This window comes from Leptomonas pyrrhocoris, assembly GCF_001293395.1.
Source record: "Leptomonas pyrrhocoris isolate H10 chromosome Unknown, whole genome shotgun sequence".
In the NCBI taxonomy this organism is placed as follows: Eukaryota; Euglenozoa; class Kinetoplastea; order Trypanosomatida; family Trypanosomatidae; genus Leptomonas; species Leptomonas pyrrhocoris.
In genome coordinates this window covers 523,920-538,600 of record NW_015438365.1, presented here as the reverse complement: position 1 = coordinate 538,600, position 14,681 = coordinate 523,920, and the positions used below count along the sequence as shown (strand labels likewise).

Sequence of the window (14,681 nt, the reverse complement as noted above, 5' to 3'; positions counted from 1 at the left end):
GTAAGTCGATAATCAAACGTGTAAGACCATCATGCGTCAACTTAATGGACACCGTAAAAAAGGGATTATAAAGCTTAAAGGAAGAGGAAGAGGCGAAAACAGAACAAAACGCTGCGCGCACGTCGTCGAGGAAACCCGCCGCCGCCGTCTGTCGTTCTCTTTTCTTTCCCTCGTTGACTGTAAAAGGAAGCGGTGGATGGCGGTGGCTCTCACGTTTACGATTTCGACTTTTCTTGGTTTCTTTCCGCGCCAGCCACGCGGAGTGAAAGAGGCGTTGGATGCGCTGCCGCCCCCCCCCCCCTCGCACAGCGACTTTCTTTTTCTGTATTTTGCTGTTCTCCTCAGACCCGAAGGGGATAATTCTTTTCTCTTTTCCTCTCTGTTCCGTGTTGAAGATACGCTACGCTGCCTCGCAGGCAGAAAAAAAAGTAATACGCGATGCATTCTTTTATAAGTGTCAGGAATGCATTCCAGCTAAGAAACCCCAAAGAAAAAACGTAGCTTTCTTGTAAAATGTTTTTTTTTCTGTTATTATTATTGTTTGTATATCATGTTCGATTTCTTTGCTCCCGCAAACCGTTGTTCTTCATTCTACCAGTCTAGATGGAGAACAGATCATAAGAAAAGTGAAAGACAACAGATACGCGCCGCTTTGGTATTTAGTACAAAGCCTTTTTTTCATTGTTTCTGATAAAACCGACATAAGTCTAAGCGCTCCATATCGATGGCCAACCAAGGGTTCGTAGAACTCCAAGCGAACCCTCCACTTCTCACTTTCTGTGAAAGCACAAAGGGAAAAGTGTGGATTAACGGACGAGGAGCAGAAGCGAACACGCACCTCGTCATCGTTTTTTCGGAAGCGAAACGAGAATGGAAGAGAAGGATCTATACGTGTGAAACGTTAGGTCAAGGACTATAGCGAAGGGAGCGTGGCGATGGAAAAAGAACAACGTGATCGAATTTCTTTTCTCATTGTACGTTAGTTCTACTGTTTTCTACCAATTGAGGTCGTTTCATACGCTGTCAGCACCCTTCTCTGGTCCATCTTGTGACCTCCTCTCGGGACGTTTGTGCGCGAGTATGTGTCTCCCGTCGTGTGATCCATGAATTGGGATCGAGTAAACGCTAAATGTAGCAGCAAACAAAAACAAAAAAAACCGTGGAAGCATCGACTCTTCACGTGCTTACTCATCTGAACGTGTCAAGGTTTTTCTGCACGTGGGTACATATGCATAGGCGGGAGCGTATGTGCGTGTTGGTGTATACGTTGGGGGCGCGCACGTGTGTGAAAGCTGACGCAGTAGGTGACGAATGTTAACGGGTCCACTGTGATTTGATCGAGGACCGCAGCAAGAGCGTCCTTTGTTGCTTTGCTTCGACAGGCAGTGACGGCAGACGACAGCAGTGAGGGTGTGTACTCGCGCGTATACGTGGAGCGGCATACCCACAAGAAGTGCTGTGCATTCCGTTGTGGAGGGACTGTAGCAGCTTTCGCAGTGCCAAACGGTGTCTTCGGCCAGCGACTGTGTCAAGCTCGGTCAGTACGTTGTGTGACGACGGGCCGGGAAGACCTACGGAGTGCCCAACTCGTGCTATTTTACATGCTTAACTAGCTGAACAAAAAACAACGGCAACACAATAACACATCTTGAATTATTGGCTTCCTTGGTTTTTCTTCCTCTCTTTTTTCTGCATTTATTTCTGCTGTGTGGTCTTCTCAGTTGCGAGGCGCTCTTGATAGCGCGTTCTCCGACTAAAGGGCAGGTTTCATACTTTATTAGCGTTGCAAGCTATGGATTTCACAGAGATTAATCTTTCGATCGGTTAAATAGGTGTGTCACTGCAGGTGGGTTTATTTAGGCAACATTTCAAGGAGTTGGACGAGGCGTGGAGTTACCCAGTTGGTCAGGATGGAGGGAGCCGTTCATGGGGTTTAGAGGTGGCCCGATCTCTGAGGCACAAAATTATGGATGCGGGTAGCGAGGGGATAGTGTTGTGGATCGATGATTCGAGGTGACGTCAAGTGTGGAGCGCGGCGGGGTCAAACGCAGATGGACTCGTTGGATGTACGTGCTTTGAGAGAAGAATTTGATCGATAATGTTCTTTGCGTAGCGAAGGACGTTCTTTTTTGGCCGTGGAGCTGCCGTTGCCAACAATGTGGCTTCGTTTTACACCCGGCGAAGGTGCAGTGCAGGAATGAGGAATCGGGCTGAGGTGTAAGGACGGAGGGGGAAAAAAGACCTCTTTCGTCTTTTAGTTTGTTCTCTCTCTCTCCCTCTTATCCGCCATGCATTCGCAGCCATACTCTTAAGAACGGAGAGTAGAACAAGGAGCAAAAAACAACATCAACTACAACCAAAAACTGTAGCCAAGCGAGCATCTAGAGCGGAAGAGATGCAGATCGCCTGTGTGCTATTTGCTGCGGCACCCGCCAATTGGAGTATCGGCGCAAGAGTGCAAGGCGGGCCAGGACCTTTCTGTGAAGCAGGCCCTTCGTGCGCTTCAATTTCTTTTTTTGTTGTTGTTTTTGAAGGGCACGCGCCGTTTTTCTTGCATTGGTAATTGCATCTGTTGGTTTGAGACACGAAAGGGCAATTCTGTCTTTTGTCGTTCCAAAACCTGATTTTTCTCTTTTTTTTGCCAACACTTACATTATTATTTGACGACCCTTTGCGAATCCATGTTTAACGCATGCATTCGGAAATGCACAAACGGCCGTTTTGTTTTTTACGTGTATTTGACTCCCACTACCACCACATCAACAACAACCGCACAACATAATTCCTTTCTGTTGTTGCTGCCTCTCACCAGAGCACCCAAGCAAATTTCAGTGTTTTGTTTTTCGTTTTCTTTCAGCGCTCTTATCGCTTCCCCACTCGCGCGTTCTCGTGTACTGCTGCACAGCTTCATCTAATCACTTTATACCGCTTCAGCTTTCCCTAAGAAAACAGAAATGGTGTGCTACCGCTGTGGTGGTGTCGGTCATCAGAGCCGCGAGTGCACGGCAGCCGCGGACTCCGCTCCGTGCTTCCGCTGCGGCAAACCGGGCCACATCGCGAAGGAGTGCCCCAGCAACATCAGCGCGGAGGAGGCGCCGTGCTTCTACTGCCACAGGCCCGGCCACCGCGCGCGCGACTGCCCCGAGGCGCCGCCCAAGTCGGAGACGGTGATGTGCTACAACTGCGCCCAGAAGGGCCACATCGCGAGTGAGTGCAAGAACTCCCCGCACTGCTACCTGTGCAACGAGGACGGGCACACCGGCCGCGCCTGCCCCACCGCGCCGAAGCGCTCCGCGGCGGATAAGATATGCCGGAAGTGCGGTAAGAAGGGCCACCTCCGCAAGGATTGCCCGGAGGCCTAAAAGAGGGGAGAAGGAAATAAGCTCAAATGCACATCAGCAAGCAAGAAAGAAAGCGTACTAATTTCGTATGTGAGGGAAGGAAGAAAAGTCTAGTAAATAAGGTAGTGTACCTCCTTGGTGTGTGCTTTTGTGCATGACAACCAACATCCCTTCCCTTTGTGTTCTGAAGGTTTTCGTTTTCTTTTTTAAAATTCTTTTCACGCAAGTTATACCTCAAAGAGTGTTTTTGGAGGTTTTTCTTTCTTTTCATCACAGACAGCAACTCCGCAGCAAAGGGAAAGGGAGGTCAAGAGAGAGAGAGAGCACCATGGAAATGCTTTGTGTGAGGATTTCTGGCGCGGCGTTGTCGGCGCAGAACGACACAATTTTAGGAGTGTGTTTCGAGCCCCTTTCTGGATGTTTTGCTGGTGAAGAAGAGCGGCATGAAGAGCGGGCGCTGTAGGAGTACGAGGCACGCAATTGTGAAGGGAGTCAAGTATCAAACACACACACACACAAAGGAAAAAACAAAAATATCAGTTAGTGGAAAATGACGGCGACGGTGTTGTCGCGCCTTAGCAATTACTTCATTCTCTTTTTTTCCCCTTCCTTCTTTTCAAGATACCGCTTATTAACCAAAAAGAATCCCTTTTCTACTATTATTTCTTATGCTCTCAATTACTTTGTTTTCTTTTCTTTCCTTCATTAATACGTCCTTTTTTTTTTGCGGCGACGCGAGGGATAAGCGAGAGACGCACGACGGGAAAGGGAAAAGAGAGAAAAAATATTTCATCGATCTAATGTCATCATCATTCAGCCTCATAAGGCCAATTAGTCGGTGCTCGTTCTGTTTTTTTTTTTTACATATGTAGTGAAAGCGAACGTGAAATGGACGAGAGAAGCGGCAAGAGGTCTGGGTTTCTCTCTCGTGCGGGTTTGTGTGTGTGTGTGTGTGTGTTTGGGTGAGTGCATGTGTGGTTTGTAAGAGGTCCTTTTAGCTTTCCCTCAAAGCAAAAGTAACACACAGGGAGGATAGGAGGCAGCATCAATCGGTTTCTCGCTGCGCTGCACCTTCCTTATCTTTCTTTCTCGCTCTCTTTTTCCCTTGGAAACGCAGGTTTCAAAAAAAAAAAAAGATGACGAGTACGTCGCACTTTAAATGTCCTTTCTATTTTTGTTCTTGTTGTTGTGAAGTTGCGTAGGACACAAATTGACGCGTTGGTGGCATGGAAACGTAGAAGAGAAAAACAATAAGAAGCTTAGACAAAGGAAATGTTTTGGACGCGAATGTGCCACCTGTCTCCTAACTTTCAACTGGCATAAGAGAAGCAACGCAAAAAAACAACCCTTCAAAAAGATGGCATTTATGAGTACGCGATGGCGCACCGTCACGTCTTCACCGGGGTCGCTTTTTCTTGCGTGTGTGTGCGTGCGTGCCTTTTCTTTACCCGCTTTTGTACCACACACACACACACAAAGAAGAGTAATGTAGCAGAGTGGATAGCAGCCAACTGTATATCAGCAGGAATAGCGGTAAGAGCGAAAATCAAAACAGCATCAGCCGCAACAATGGCAACAACCAAGAACACATAAAGGTAAAACCTCATTGTTCGAGTGGGAGTCTTGCAAAGTCATGGAAACTGTCTTCAATGGAAGAGCTACATCATCAAAAGCAAACGAAGAGAACAGACCGTTTTGTTTTTGTTTTCCGCAATGACGGTAACGGCAAGTCCCTTAGCGTTCTAAAAATCGGAGATGGAGTTTTTGTTTTTTTTGTCTCTTTTCGATGATTGAGACTTGCGATTTCTGTTACCTCTTGGCTCGTTAGATTTTGTTTCTCTCTTTCATCTTACCTCTCTCTCTCTCTGTTTCTCTGTTTTTTTTCTTTTCTGGCAAAAACAGTGTTTTTTTTTTCATTTCTGCGTGCGTTGATAATTGATTTAGTCAAACCATTGCGTTTTCTTTTCTTTTTATTTTCGTCTTGTAACTGTGCACCAGCCGTGTTCTTTTTCTTGTGAAGGGGGAAGAAGATTACTCCGTGTTGCATATTCCCAACACATTATTACTGTTTGCGCCGTGCTGGCAAGTATTACCTATCTATAGAAAAAAGAAGAAGAGGCACAGTTGCGTTGAGAGAAGAACGGTGTGCTGCCGGACTGTTTTTTTTCTCTCTCCCTTTTCGTAACGTTCATTTGCAGGTACAACAGCAACCTGCCGGGAACACACACACACACACACACGCACACACAGCCACACATACGTTTCACATACACGCTCAAAAAGAAGGAAACGATGGACTCCCCTGCGGTGTCGGCTGAGATTTTTCAGCTCAACTCCGTCTCCGGTGGTCTTCGCCCTGGCTCCATCTCGTTCAAGAACGTCACCATCGAGAGCGACAAGTACGCCTGCGTGCGGGATGTCCAGGAGGGCGGTCAGACCTCCCTCGTCATCGTCGACCTCGACAAGCGCGAGAGCATCCGCAACAACGTGCGCGATGCCGAGTCGTGCGTGGTGAACCCCAAGTCGAAGGTCCTGGCGCTGCGCAGCGGCCGCAACTTGCAGGTATTCGACGTGGACGCCTCGAAGCGGCTGAAGGCGACGCTGTTCACCGATGACGTGGCCTACTGGCAGTGGATTGATGACCGCACCCTCGGCATCGTCACGGCAACCGCCGTCTATCACTGGAGCCTCGACACGGCCGCCGATGATGCGCCGGAGCACATCTTTGACCGCGGCGCGGACTACGACGGCTCTGTGCAGGTGCTGTCGTACCGTACCGACGAGGCGAAGAAGTGGCTCGTTGTGACGGGTGTGGCGCGCGACATGTCGGGGGCGATGGTGGGCAAGGCGCTGCTCTACAGCGTGGAGAACCGCAGCGGCCGCGTGCTGGACGGCCACGCGTGCTGCTTCATCTCCACCGCGACCCCTACCGAGCCGCGCAAGTGCAACATCATGTGCATGGCGTGGAGCAGCCCACAGCAGGGTGGCCAGGTCATGATCATGGAGCTGCCCACCGGGTCCAAGACGGATCTCTCGCTGCCGCGCCGCCTGTACAACATCCGCATTCAGCCCGGCGACTTTCCCTTGGCGATGCACGTGTCGGACCGCCACAAGCTGCTGACCGTCGTGACCAGCCGTGGCAGCTACGCCCTCATGGACATCTTCACGGGCACGATCTTGACGGAGCAGCAGTTCACGCAGGCCGTGGTGTTCCGCGGCGCGGACGACAGCAAAGTGGGCGGCGTGGTCTGCGTCAACAACCAGGGCGCCGTCATCCGCATTGGCCCCAACGACAACGGCATCATCAACTTTGTGAAGAACCGCATGCAGAACGCGGAGCTCGCGCTGCGCATCGCCTCCACGGCGAACCTCGGCGGCGTCGACGACCTCTTTAAGGTGCAGATGGAAAACTACATGCGCAGCGGCAACGTGGAGGGGGCTGTGCGCATGTGCCTGCGTGCCCCTGGCAACGCCCTGCGCTCCCGCGAGACGCTCCTGCGCTTCATGCAGATGCCGCAGCAGCCCGGTCAGCCGCCGGCCATCTCGACCTACTTCAAGATCGTGCTCGCGGAGACGAGCCTGAACGAGTTCGAGTCGGTGGAGTTGGCGCGGGCGGTGGTGCCGAAGGGCGGCATCGGCTACGTGAAGCAGCAATTCGATGAGGGCAAGTTGACCCCCTCCGAGGAGCTCGGCGACCTCGTCCAACAGGCGGACCCCGACATGGCCCTGAAGATCTTCCACCAGGGCAACGCACATGCCAAGGTGCTGAACGTGTTGCTGCAGCGGAACGAGACGCAGAAGGCCGTGGAGTACTGCAAGCGCGCAAACTTCTCTCCGGACTGGCGCGTCATCATGAACAACTTCATCCGCGTGGCCCCGCAGGATGCCGTGAACCTGGGCCTGATGCTCTACCGCGAGATGGGCGACACACCCGTGCTGAGCGCGGAGGAGATTGTGGACATGTTCGTGTCAAGCCAGCGCATCCAACAGGCGACCGAGTTCTTGCTGGAGGTTCTGCGCGACCACAACGACGAGTCGACGGTGGAGCTGCAGACGAAGTTGCTCGAGATGAACCTCAAGTACTCGCACCCGTCCGTCGCGGAGAAGATTTTCGCCCGCAACATCTGCCAGTTCTACGACGGCATGAAGCTGGCCCCGCTGTGCGAGCGCGCCGGGCTCTACCAGCACGCCATCGAGTGCTACATCACCGCACAGAAGCAGGACGCCGATCTCGACAACCTCGCTAGCATTCGCCGCTGCCTGCAGCAGACGCAGAGCTTCAACCCCGAGTGGCTTGTCGACTTCTTTGGTAAACTGAACAAGCAGGACAGCCTCAAGTGCCTCGAGGACCTGTGCGCCAACTCGCGCCAGAACTTCAAGGTGATTGTGCAGGTGGCCACCAAGTACAGCGACGCCCTCGGCGCGGCGGACCTGATCGCCCTCTTTCTCGAACACAACATGTACGACGTGCTCTACTACTACCTCGGCGCCATCGTGCCCTACACCCGTGACGCTGAGGTGCACTTCCGCTACATCGAGGCAGCCGCGGAGATGGGCCAGATGCAAGAGCTCGAGCGCATGACCCGCGAGAGCCCGTGCTACGACGCCGAACGCACCAAGAACTACCTCAAGAACAAGAAGCTGACGGACATGTGGCCCTTCATCAACGTGTGCGATCAGCACAACCTAGTGAACGAGATGGTGCACTACCTCGTGGAGACAAGCAACGAGAGCTACATCGAGCAGTACGTCACCCGCCGCAGCCCCGGCAAGACGCCGGAGGTGGTGAAGGCGCTGATCGAGTGCAATGTGAGCGAGGACTTCATTCGCAACCTGCTCTCTGCCGTCGGCACCATGTGCCCCATCGAGGAGCTTGTCGCCTGCACCGAGGAGGCGGGCCGGCTGCACCTCATCAAGCAGTGGCTCGAGGACCGCCGCAGCGAGAAGAAGACCGATTCGGCGCTGTACAACGCCCTGGCGAAGATCTACGTTGACATTGGCCAGAGCCCCGAGCAGTTCCTCAACGAGAACGAGTACTACGACGCGAAGGTGGTGGGCAAGTACTGCGAGACACGTGACCCGAACCTGGCCTACATCGCCTACCGCCACGGTCACTGCAGCGAGGAGCTGATCGAGCTGTGCCACCGCAACGGTATGTACAAGCAGCTCGCCCGCTACCTCGTGAAGGAGCAGAACCTAGACCTCTGGGCCAGCGTCTTGACGGAGAACTCGTCGCAGCGCCAGCAGCTCGTGGAGTCGGTGCAGCAGACCGCCCTGCCGGAGACGGAGGTAAGCGAGGAGGTGAGCACGACGGTGCGCGCCTTCATGAACGCGAACCTGACAGAGGAACTGACCTCGCTGCTGGACCAGATCGTCGTGCACGGCCGGTTCCGCAAAAACCGCTTCCTCGAGAACCTCCTCATCATGTCCGCCGTGCGGTCTCGCAAAGACAAAGTGATGGAGTACGTTACCACGCTCGAGGACTACGACGCTAAGGATATTGCGAACATCGCGTCCGGTGCCGGCATGCACGAGGTGGCCTTTGTCGTGTACACGCGCCACGATATGCAGAAGGAGGCCGTGACGGTGTTGTTGCAAGACATGAACGACATCTCGCGCGGCCGCGCGTTTGCGCAGAAGACGGACACGCCGCCGGTGTGGAGCGTGCTGGGCGAGTACCTGGTGAAGCAGAACGAGGTGCACGAGGGTATCGACTGCCTCATCAAGGCAAAGAACGCCGATCTCGTGGCCGAGGTTACTGCGGCGGCGGAGCGCACGAACAGCTATGGCGACCTCATCAAATACCTCACGATGGCCCGCCAGTACTCGCGCGCCAAGGACAACAAGATCGACACGGCGCTCGTCATCACGTACGCCAAGACGGGACGCCTCGGCGAGCTGGAGGAGTTCCTGAAGGAGACGCACAACGTGAAGATCGCCGTGATCGCCGACCGCTGCTTCGACGACAAGCTCTATGAGTCCGCCCGCGTACTCTACACCGTTGCGAACAACTACGTCCGGCTTGCCTCGACGGAGGTGAAGCTCCACAACCTGACCGCTGCAGTGGAGGCGGCGAACAAGGCCAAGTCCATCTCTACGTACAAGGAGGTCAATCTGGCCTGCATTGAGGCGGGCGAGCTGAAGCTGGCCGGCATCTGCGCTGTGCCGGTGGTACTGAAGGCGGAGGAGGTGAGCTCGATGTGCAACCGCTACGAGACCCGCGGCCTCTGGGAGGAGCTCTTCGCCGTCCTCAAGAACGCCGCCGGCCAGCAGGGCGCGCACATGGCCATCTTCACCGAGATGGGCGTCCTGCTCGCCAAGTACCGCCCGGAGAAGCTGGTGGAGCACGTGAACATGTACCCAAAGAGGATCAACACGCACAAGATGATCTCGGTCTGCGAGCAGTACCATCACTGGGTGGTGCTCCGCCTGCTGCACATCAACAACGAAGACTGGCTTGCAGCCGCGAACACGATGATGCAGCACCACGCCGACGCCTTCGACCACGAGATCTTCAAGGACGTCATTGGCCACCTCGGTGCCAGTGATGTGGTGTACACGGCGATTGGCTTCTACATCAAGACCCACCCGGAGCAGCTCAACGACTTCCTCTCCTCCGTCTTCAAGCGCGTCGACCCGGAACGGGTGATGCTCGAGGTGAAGAAGATGGCACCCATCTACGTGGTGCGCACCTACCTTGAGGCAGCCCAGGAGCGCAACGCGAAGAAGGTGAACGAGGCGCTGAACGACCTGTACATCGAGGAGGAAGACTTCAAGGCGCTGCGCCACTCCGTAGAGACGTTTAACAACTACGACTCGGAGGAGCTGTCTGCGCGGCTGGAGAAGATGGAGCTCTTCGAGTTCCGCAAGATTGCCTTGCTGCTGCACCGCCGGAACAAGCGCTACGCCCACGCCATTACGGTGGCGAAGGAGAACAGGCTCTTCGAGGAGGCCATCGAGACGGCGGCCGAGAGCGGTGATGGCGAGCTTGTCACCGCACTGCTGGATTACTTCGTGAAGGACTCGCCGGAGTGCTTCGCAGCCTGCCTTTACACGTGCTACGACTTGTTGAAGCCGGCCACGGTGATGCAGAAGGCGTGGTTGAATCAGCGGATGGAGGCGGCGATGCCGTACATGATTCAGGTCATCCAGGAGTACTCGGGCAAGGTGGACCGCATGGAGAAGTCGATGATGGACGCGCAGACGGCCGCGAAGGATGCGGCGCGCCGGGCTGGTCCCGTGCAGGGCCCCGGCGGGGTGCCGCTGATGATTGAGAATACGGCTGTCTCGCCCATGACCGGGATGCCGCCGCCGATGCAGATGGGCATGCCGCCGCCGCAGACGAACTTTGGCATGCCGCCTCAGTTCGGCTCTGGCCGCCCTTTTTAAGCTGTTAGAGGCGTCGTGTGGAGTGACCTTGAGTTTTTTTTTCTTTTCAAATCGAACCCACTACCCCAAACAGCTGGAGATGATAGATGTGGTGTACGACCTATGTGTGGCAGAGGAAAGTGTTTTTTTTTTTCTTTTAATTGTTCTTCTTGTACGTGCGGTGTTCTCACTCTTCATTATTATGTGTCGGTCCGCTTCCCGCGTTGTCCTGTTGAGCAGCCAGTCTTAGAAGCAACAAGTAAAGAAAAAGTATACAAACAGGCAACCGAAGAGGGGAGTCAAAGAGCAACCACCGCAGTAAAACGCAACTTTATCGGCCCTCCTTTTATTGTTTTTATTATTTTTGAGTTTCTGGTGTGTAGCACTGTTTTTGTTTCTTTGAGCGTGAGAGAATTTTCGTGTTCTTTTCATCCTGTATCGAGTTGGAGTTCTTCTTTCTTTCGTTTATGTTTGTTTGTTTGCTACGTTGTTTCTCTTCTCGTGTGTGTCTGTGTTGACGGAGAGAAAACAAACGTGTTGGACACCGCGACGTAGAGCAGTGAGGTACACAATCGCACCTCACGATATATATGTTTCTTTTCTTCTTATTATGTTTTTTTCTCCTTCTTACGGGTTTTTTGATGAAGGTAGTGTTGGATCTTGAGAGAGTTGTTTTGGTGGCTTGTGTAGGTTCTTCCTGTAGTTCTTGCGCGTATTCGTTTTTGTTCTTTTCTTTTTCTTCTTTTGCGTCTTGATCGTCCCTGGTAGACGAGGGATTCTGGTAGGAAACTTTGTCTTGTTTGGAAAAAGAAAACGGTTTATGACTTGTGTTTGTAACTAAAGTTGATCAACCTCAAAGATGTCAAGGAACACGCTATGGGAAGGGCACATCAGGAGATAGTCGCGTCACACATAGCCTGCGGGCTACGGACTGACGCAGGCGCGCCAGTTTACTGAGCGTCGAAGCCTATCAACATTTAGGTGTCTTTTCCCTCCTCTTCTATTTTAAAAGCCGTGCACCACTTCGTTCCAGAGCTCTGTGTTTTGGTCGACGTTTTTGCGCACTCGGCCCACTCCACAGACACGCGCTCGTTACAGGTAGTGGTGTTTTTGGAGGCTGCAGATGCGCTTTTCACGCAGACTGATGAGCAGCTTACTCTGCGTAGTCGCTGGCATTACTTCTTCGTTTTGCACATGTACGTGGTCCAACTGCAAAACTGCCGAAGAAGTACATATGTGTATGTGTGTGTGTGTGGGTGTGTGTGTGATCCTCACACGCCAATGCAGCCGTTGCCGAGCACCACCAAATTGCCATTGCTCTGTTTCGTCATCTACAAAACGACACAAAAAGGATATGAAAGAATAACTTTCCCTTTCACATCCCCTCTTCCTCACTTCTTTATAAAACTCGTTGCGTGTCCTTCCATCACTCATTCATTTGCTTGTTTCTTTTTACCGTATAAATAGAGAATTCGCTTTCGAGTCCCGCTCTTCTTCCTACCACTACTATCCACTCCCGCTTTCCAAACCCAACCAACCCGTCGAATAATGTCCGCTGCTGTCACGTGCTACAAGTGTGGTGAGGCCGGCCACATGAGCCGCGAATGCCCCAAGGCTGCCGCATCCCGCTCTTGCTACAACTGCGGTCAGACCGGCCACATGAGCCGCGACTGCCCGAGCGAGCGCAAGGCGAAGTCGTGCTACAACTGCGGCTCTACGGAGCACCTGTCTCGCGAGTGCCCGAATGAGGCCAAGACTGGCGCTGACACGCGCACCTGCTATAACTGCGGTCAGACTGGCCACATGAGCCGCGACTGCCCGAGCGAGCGCAAGGCGAAGGCGTGCTACAACTGCGGCTCTACGGAGCACCTGTCCCGCGAGTGCCCTGACCGCCACTAGAGAGACGGACAACAGTTAGGAACAAAGAAGAACACTAACAAGGTGTGCATTACACCTGATGAGAACGATTTGCCGGGCACCATGAATTGAATGATACGCAAGTTCGAAGCGAAGGCTGCGGTGGGACGGGTCAGCTGCGGAGCTGTAACGCTGCTTAAGTAAGGCGTTAGGCGTCTAAAAGCCGACTTGTTTCGCGCGGTCCTTCTGGGAATGTTTGCTGTCGTCCTCATGTTATCATGAAAGCTGTTTCTCTTTTCTCTTTTCTTTTTCCATAAGTTTTATTATAAAGAGAACGAATAAGGAAGTGCGCACTGTACACTGTGGTTTTCTCTCCACCACCTACGTGGCGTTAGCGCCACAGATGTGCACCGTCCCACCCTCTTGATAAGCCTGTTTTTCTTCTTTTGTTTACATTCCTTTCTGTCTGTGCGTGTGCTAGTTAAGGGACGTGAATCCAACTCGGTTTTCCTCCGCTGTTGTTTCACAGTGAGGGACGACGCACACACACACACACATAAGGCGAAATAAAAAAGAAAAGAAGAGAACTCCCCTACCTTAGAAGCAAGAGCACAGTGTGATTTAGTTTTTTTCAGCATGAGGGACACGCAGAGGGGGAGAGAGGATGCGGGCGACATGCGGAAAGGTTGTCGTTCCACAACGCAGTGAACGGAGGATAACCGTAAGCAAGTGCGTGTTGCGACCTTATTTTTTTTTCTTTGTCTTTTTCTTTAAAAAGGAAAACAAAACTAATCTGTCTAAAATGTTTTTTATACGGGTTTCAATCCTTATTTCCTTTTTATTTGTCTTTATTTCTGTAAACTCCGAGTGTGTATGTTATTGTGGAAAAAAGTAAAGCCCCACCATTCCACCCCAACACCTGCCCAGTCCTCCGCGCCCCATTCTCGTTGCTTACGTGTGAGATGGAGTCGGACTTGGGTTCGTTCGGTAAAACTACTGTGTACGCGGTTTGGAACGCTCTTATGCGGACGATGCGGAAAAAAAAAGAAGAAGTTGCATTCAATGAAAGCGCTGCGGAAATGCAGAAGGTTGCAACCGTTTTTCTTTGTAGTCTTCTTTTCTACTAGAAAAAAAAACTGTCTCTCGAGAACGAAAGCACTTTCGGCTCATTCACACACCATTCTGTGCGCTTTTCTGTAGCGCAACTGCAGCCTTTTGCGTGAGAGACACCTGCGTTCATACGTCACCGCAAGCCTTGTAAGCCCACGCACCGCAACCTCTGTGTTTCGGTCGCCCATTATGTTTTCACGGCTGCTTCCTCTTCTCCAACTCTTCTCCTCCTCCGTACGCATTCTTTGTTTTTTTTTTCCGTGTGCGTTTGTCTCTTCTTTACGTCCCTTCTGTCTTCCTTCATGCACGCACCTTGAATCCAGATTTCGAGCTTGTCCCCAAAGTCTTTCAATCTCCGCTATCTTCTCTACCAACCCAACCAACCCGTCGAATAATGTCCGCTGCTGTCACGTGCTACAAGTGTGGTGAGACCGGCCACATGAGCCGTGAATGCCCCAAGGCTGCCGCATCCCGCACATGCTACAACTGCGGTCAGACCGGCCACCTCAGCCGCGACTGCCAGAGCGAGCGCAAGCCGAAGGCGTGCTACAACTGCGGCTCTACGGAGCACCTGTCTCGCGAGTGCCCGAATGAGGCCAAGACTGGCGCTGACACGCGCACCTGCTATAACTGCGGTCAGACCGGCCACCTGAGCCGCGACTGCCAGAGCGAGCGCAAGCCGAAGGCGTGCTACAACTGCGGCTCTACGGAGCACCTGTCCCGCGAGTGCCCTGACCGCCACTAGAGAGACGGACTTTGATGTCGCTTCCGGCGGCTTGCTTGACTCAAATAATGAAGTGTAAAGGACACCGATACATATGCGAGGAAGAGAAGAGCCTTCAGGCAGGGGAACAGAAGAGAAAGATGTTCAACAGAATGTGAGAGATAGAGAGGTACCGGAACTGCTTCAGCGGCTACGTTTCTCTTTGCTTTAGCATTCGAATGTTTCATCTTTTTCTTATCCTGCTGTGCGGATTAAGTAACTTCTTTAAGGTGTCCTCTGTA

General features: G+C 52.7%; 4 protein-coding genes across 9 annotated transcripts; all 4 read left to right on the top strand.

Moving 5' to 3' along the window:
- Positions 1-2,701: 2,701 nt before the first annotated feature.
- Positions 2,702-3,362, top strand: ABB37_05091 (putative poly-zinc finger protein 2; the record flags this gene model as incomplete). Of its 4 annotated transcripts, none has more annotated exons than XM_015803011.1 (1): positions 2,702-3,362. In XM_015803011.1, exon 1 carries the CDS (start codon positions 2,955-2,957, stop codon positions 3,360-3,362), a length of 408 nt encoding a protein of 135 aa, XP_015658527.1. In that variant the 5' UTR covers positions 2,702-2,954. The 4 variants fall into 4 exon arrangements, with proteins under 4 accessions (XP_015658527.1, XP_015658526.1, XP_015658525.1 ...); XM_015803010.1 differs by having other exon boundaries at positions 2,812-3,362; XM_015803009.1 differs by having other exon boundaries at positions 2,822-3,362.
- A 1,880-nt stretch (positions 3,363-5,242) lies between these two features.
- ABB37_05090 (putative mitochondrial clathrin heavy chain) lies at positions 5,243-10,730 on the top strand (the record flags this gene model as incomplete). The annotated part of the gene is made up of 1 exon (XM_015803007.1): positions 5,243-10,730. Exon 1 carries the CDS (start codon positions 5,634-5,636, stop codon positions 10,728-10,730), a length of 5,097 nt encoding a protein of 1,698 aa, XP_015658523.1. The 5' UTR covers positions 5,243-5,633.
- A 1,445-nt stretch (positions 10,731-12,175) lies between these two features.
- On the top strand, positions 12,176-12,608 carry ABB37_05089 (Universal minicircle sequence binding protein; the record flags this gene model as incomplete). 3 transcript variants are annotated; one of them, XM_015803006.1, is made up of 1 exon in its annotated part: positions 12,176-12,608. In XM_015803006.1, the coding sequence occupies exon 1, from the start codon at positions 12,258-12,260 to the stop codon at positions 12,606-12,608; it is 351 nt and encodes a 116-aa protein (XP_015658522.1). In that variant the 5' UTR covers positions 12,176-12,257. The 3 variants fall into 3 exon arrangements, with proteins under 3 accessions (XP_015658522.1, XP_015658521.1, XP_015658520.1); XM_015803005.1 differs by having other exon boundaries at positions 12,178-12,608; XM_015803004.1 differs by having other exon boundaries at positions 12,192-12,608.
- A 1,390-nt stretch (positions 12,609-13,998) lies between these two features.
- ABB37_05088 (Universal minicircle sequence binding protein) lies at positions 13,999-14,421 on the top strand (the record flags this gene model as incomplete). The annotated part of the gene is made up of 1 exon (XM_015803003.1): positions 13,999-14,421. The coding sequence occupies exon 1, from the start codon at positions 14,071-14,073 to the stop codon at positions 14,419-14,421; it is 351 nt and encodes a 116-aa protein (XP_015658519.1). The 5' UTR covers positions 13,999-14,070.
- Between the last annotated feature and the right edge of the window lie 260 nt (positions 14,422-14,681).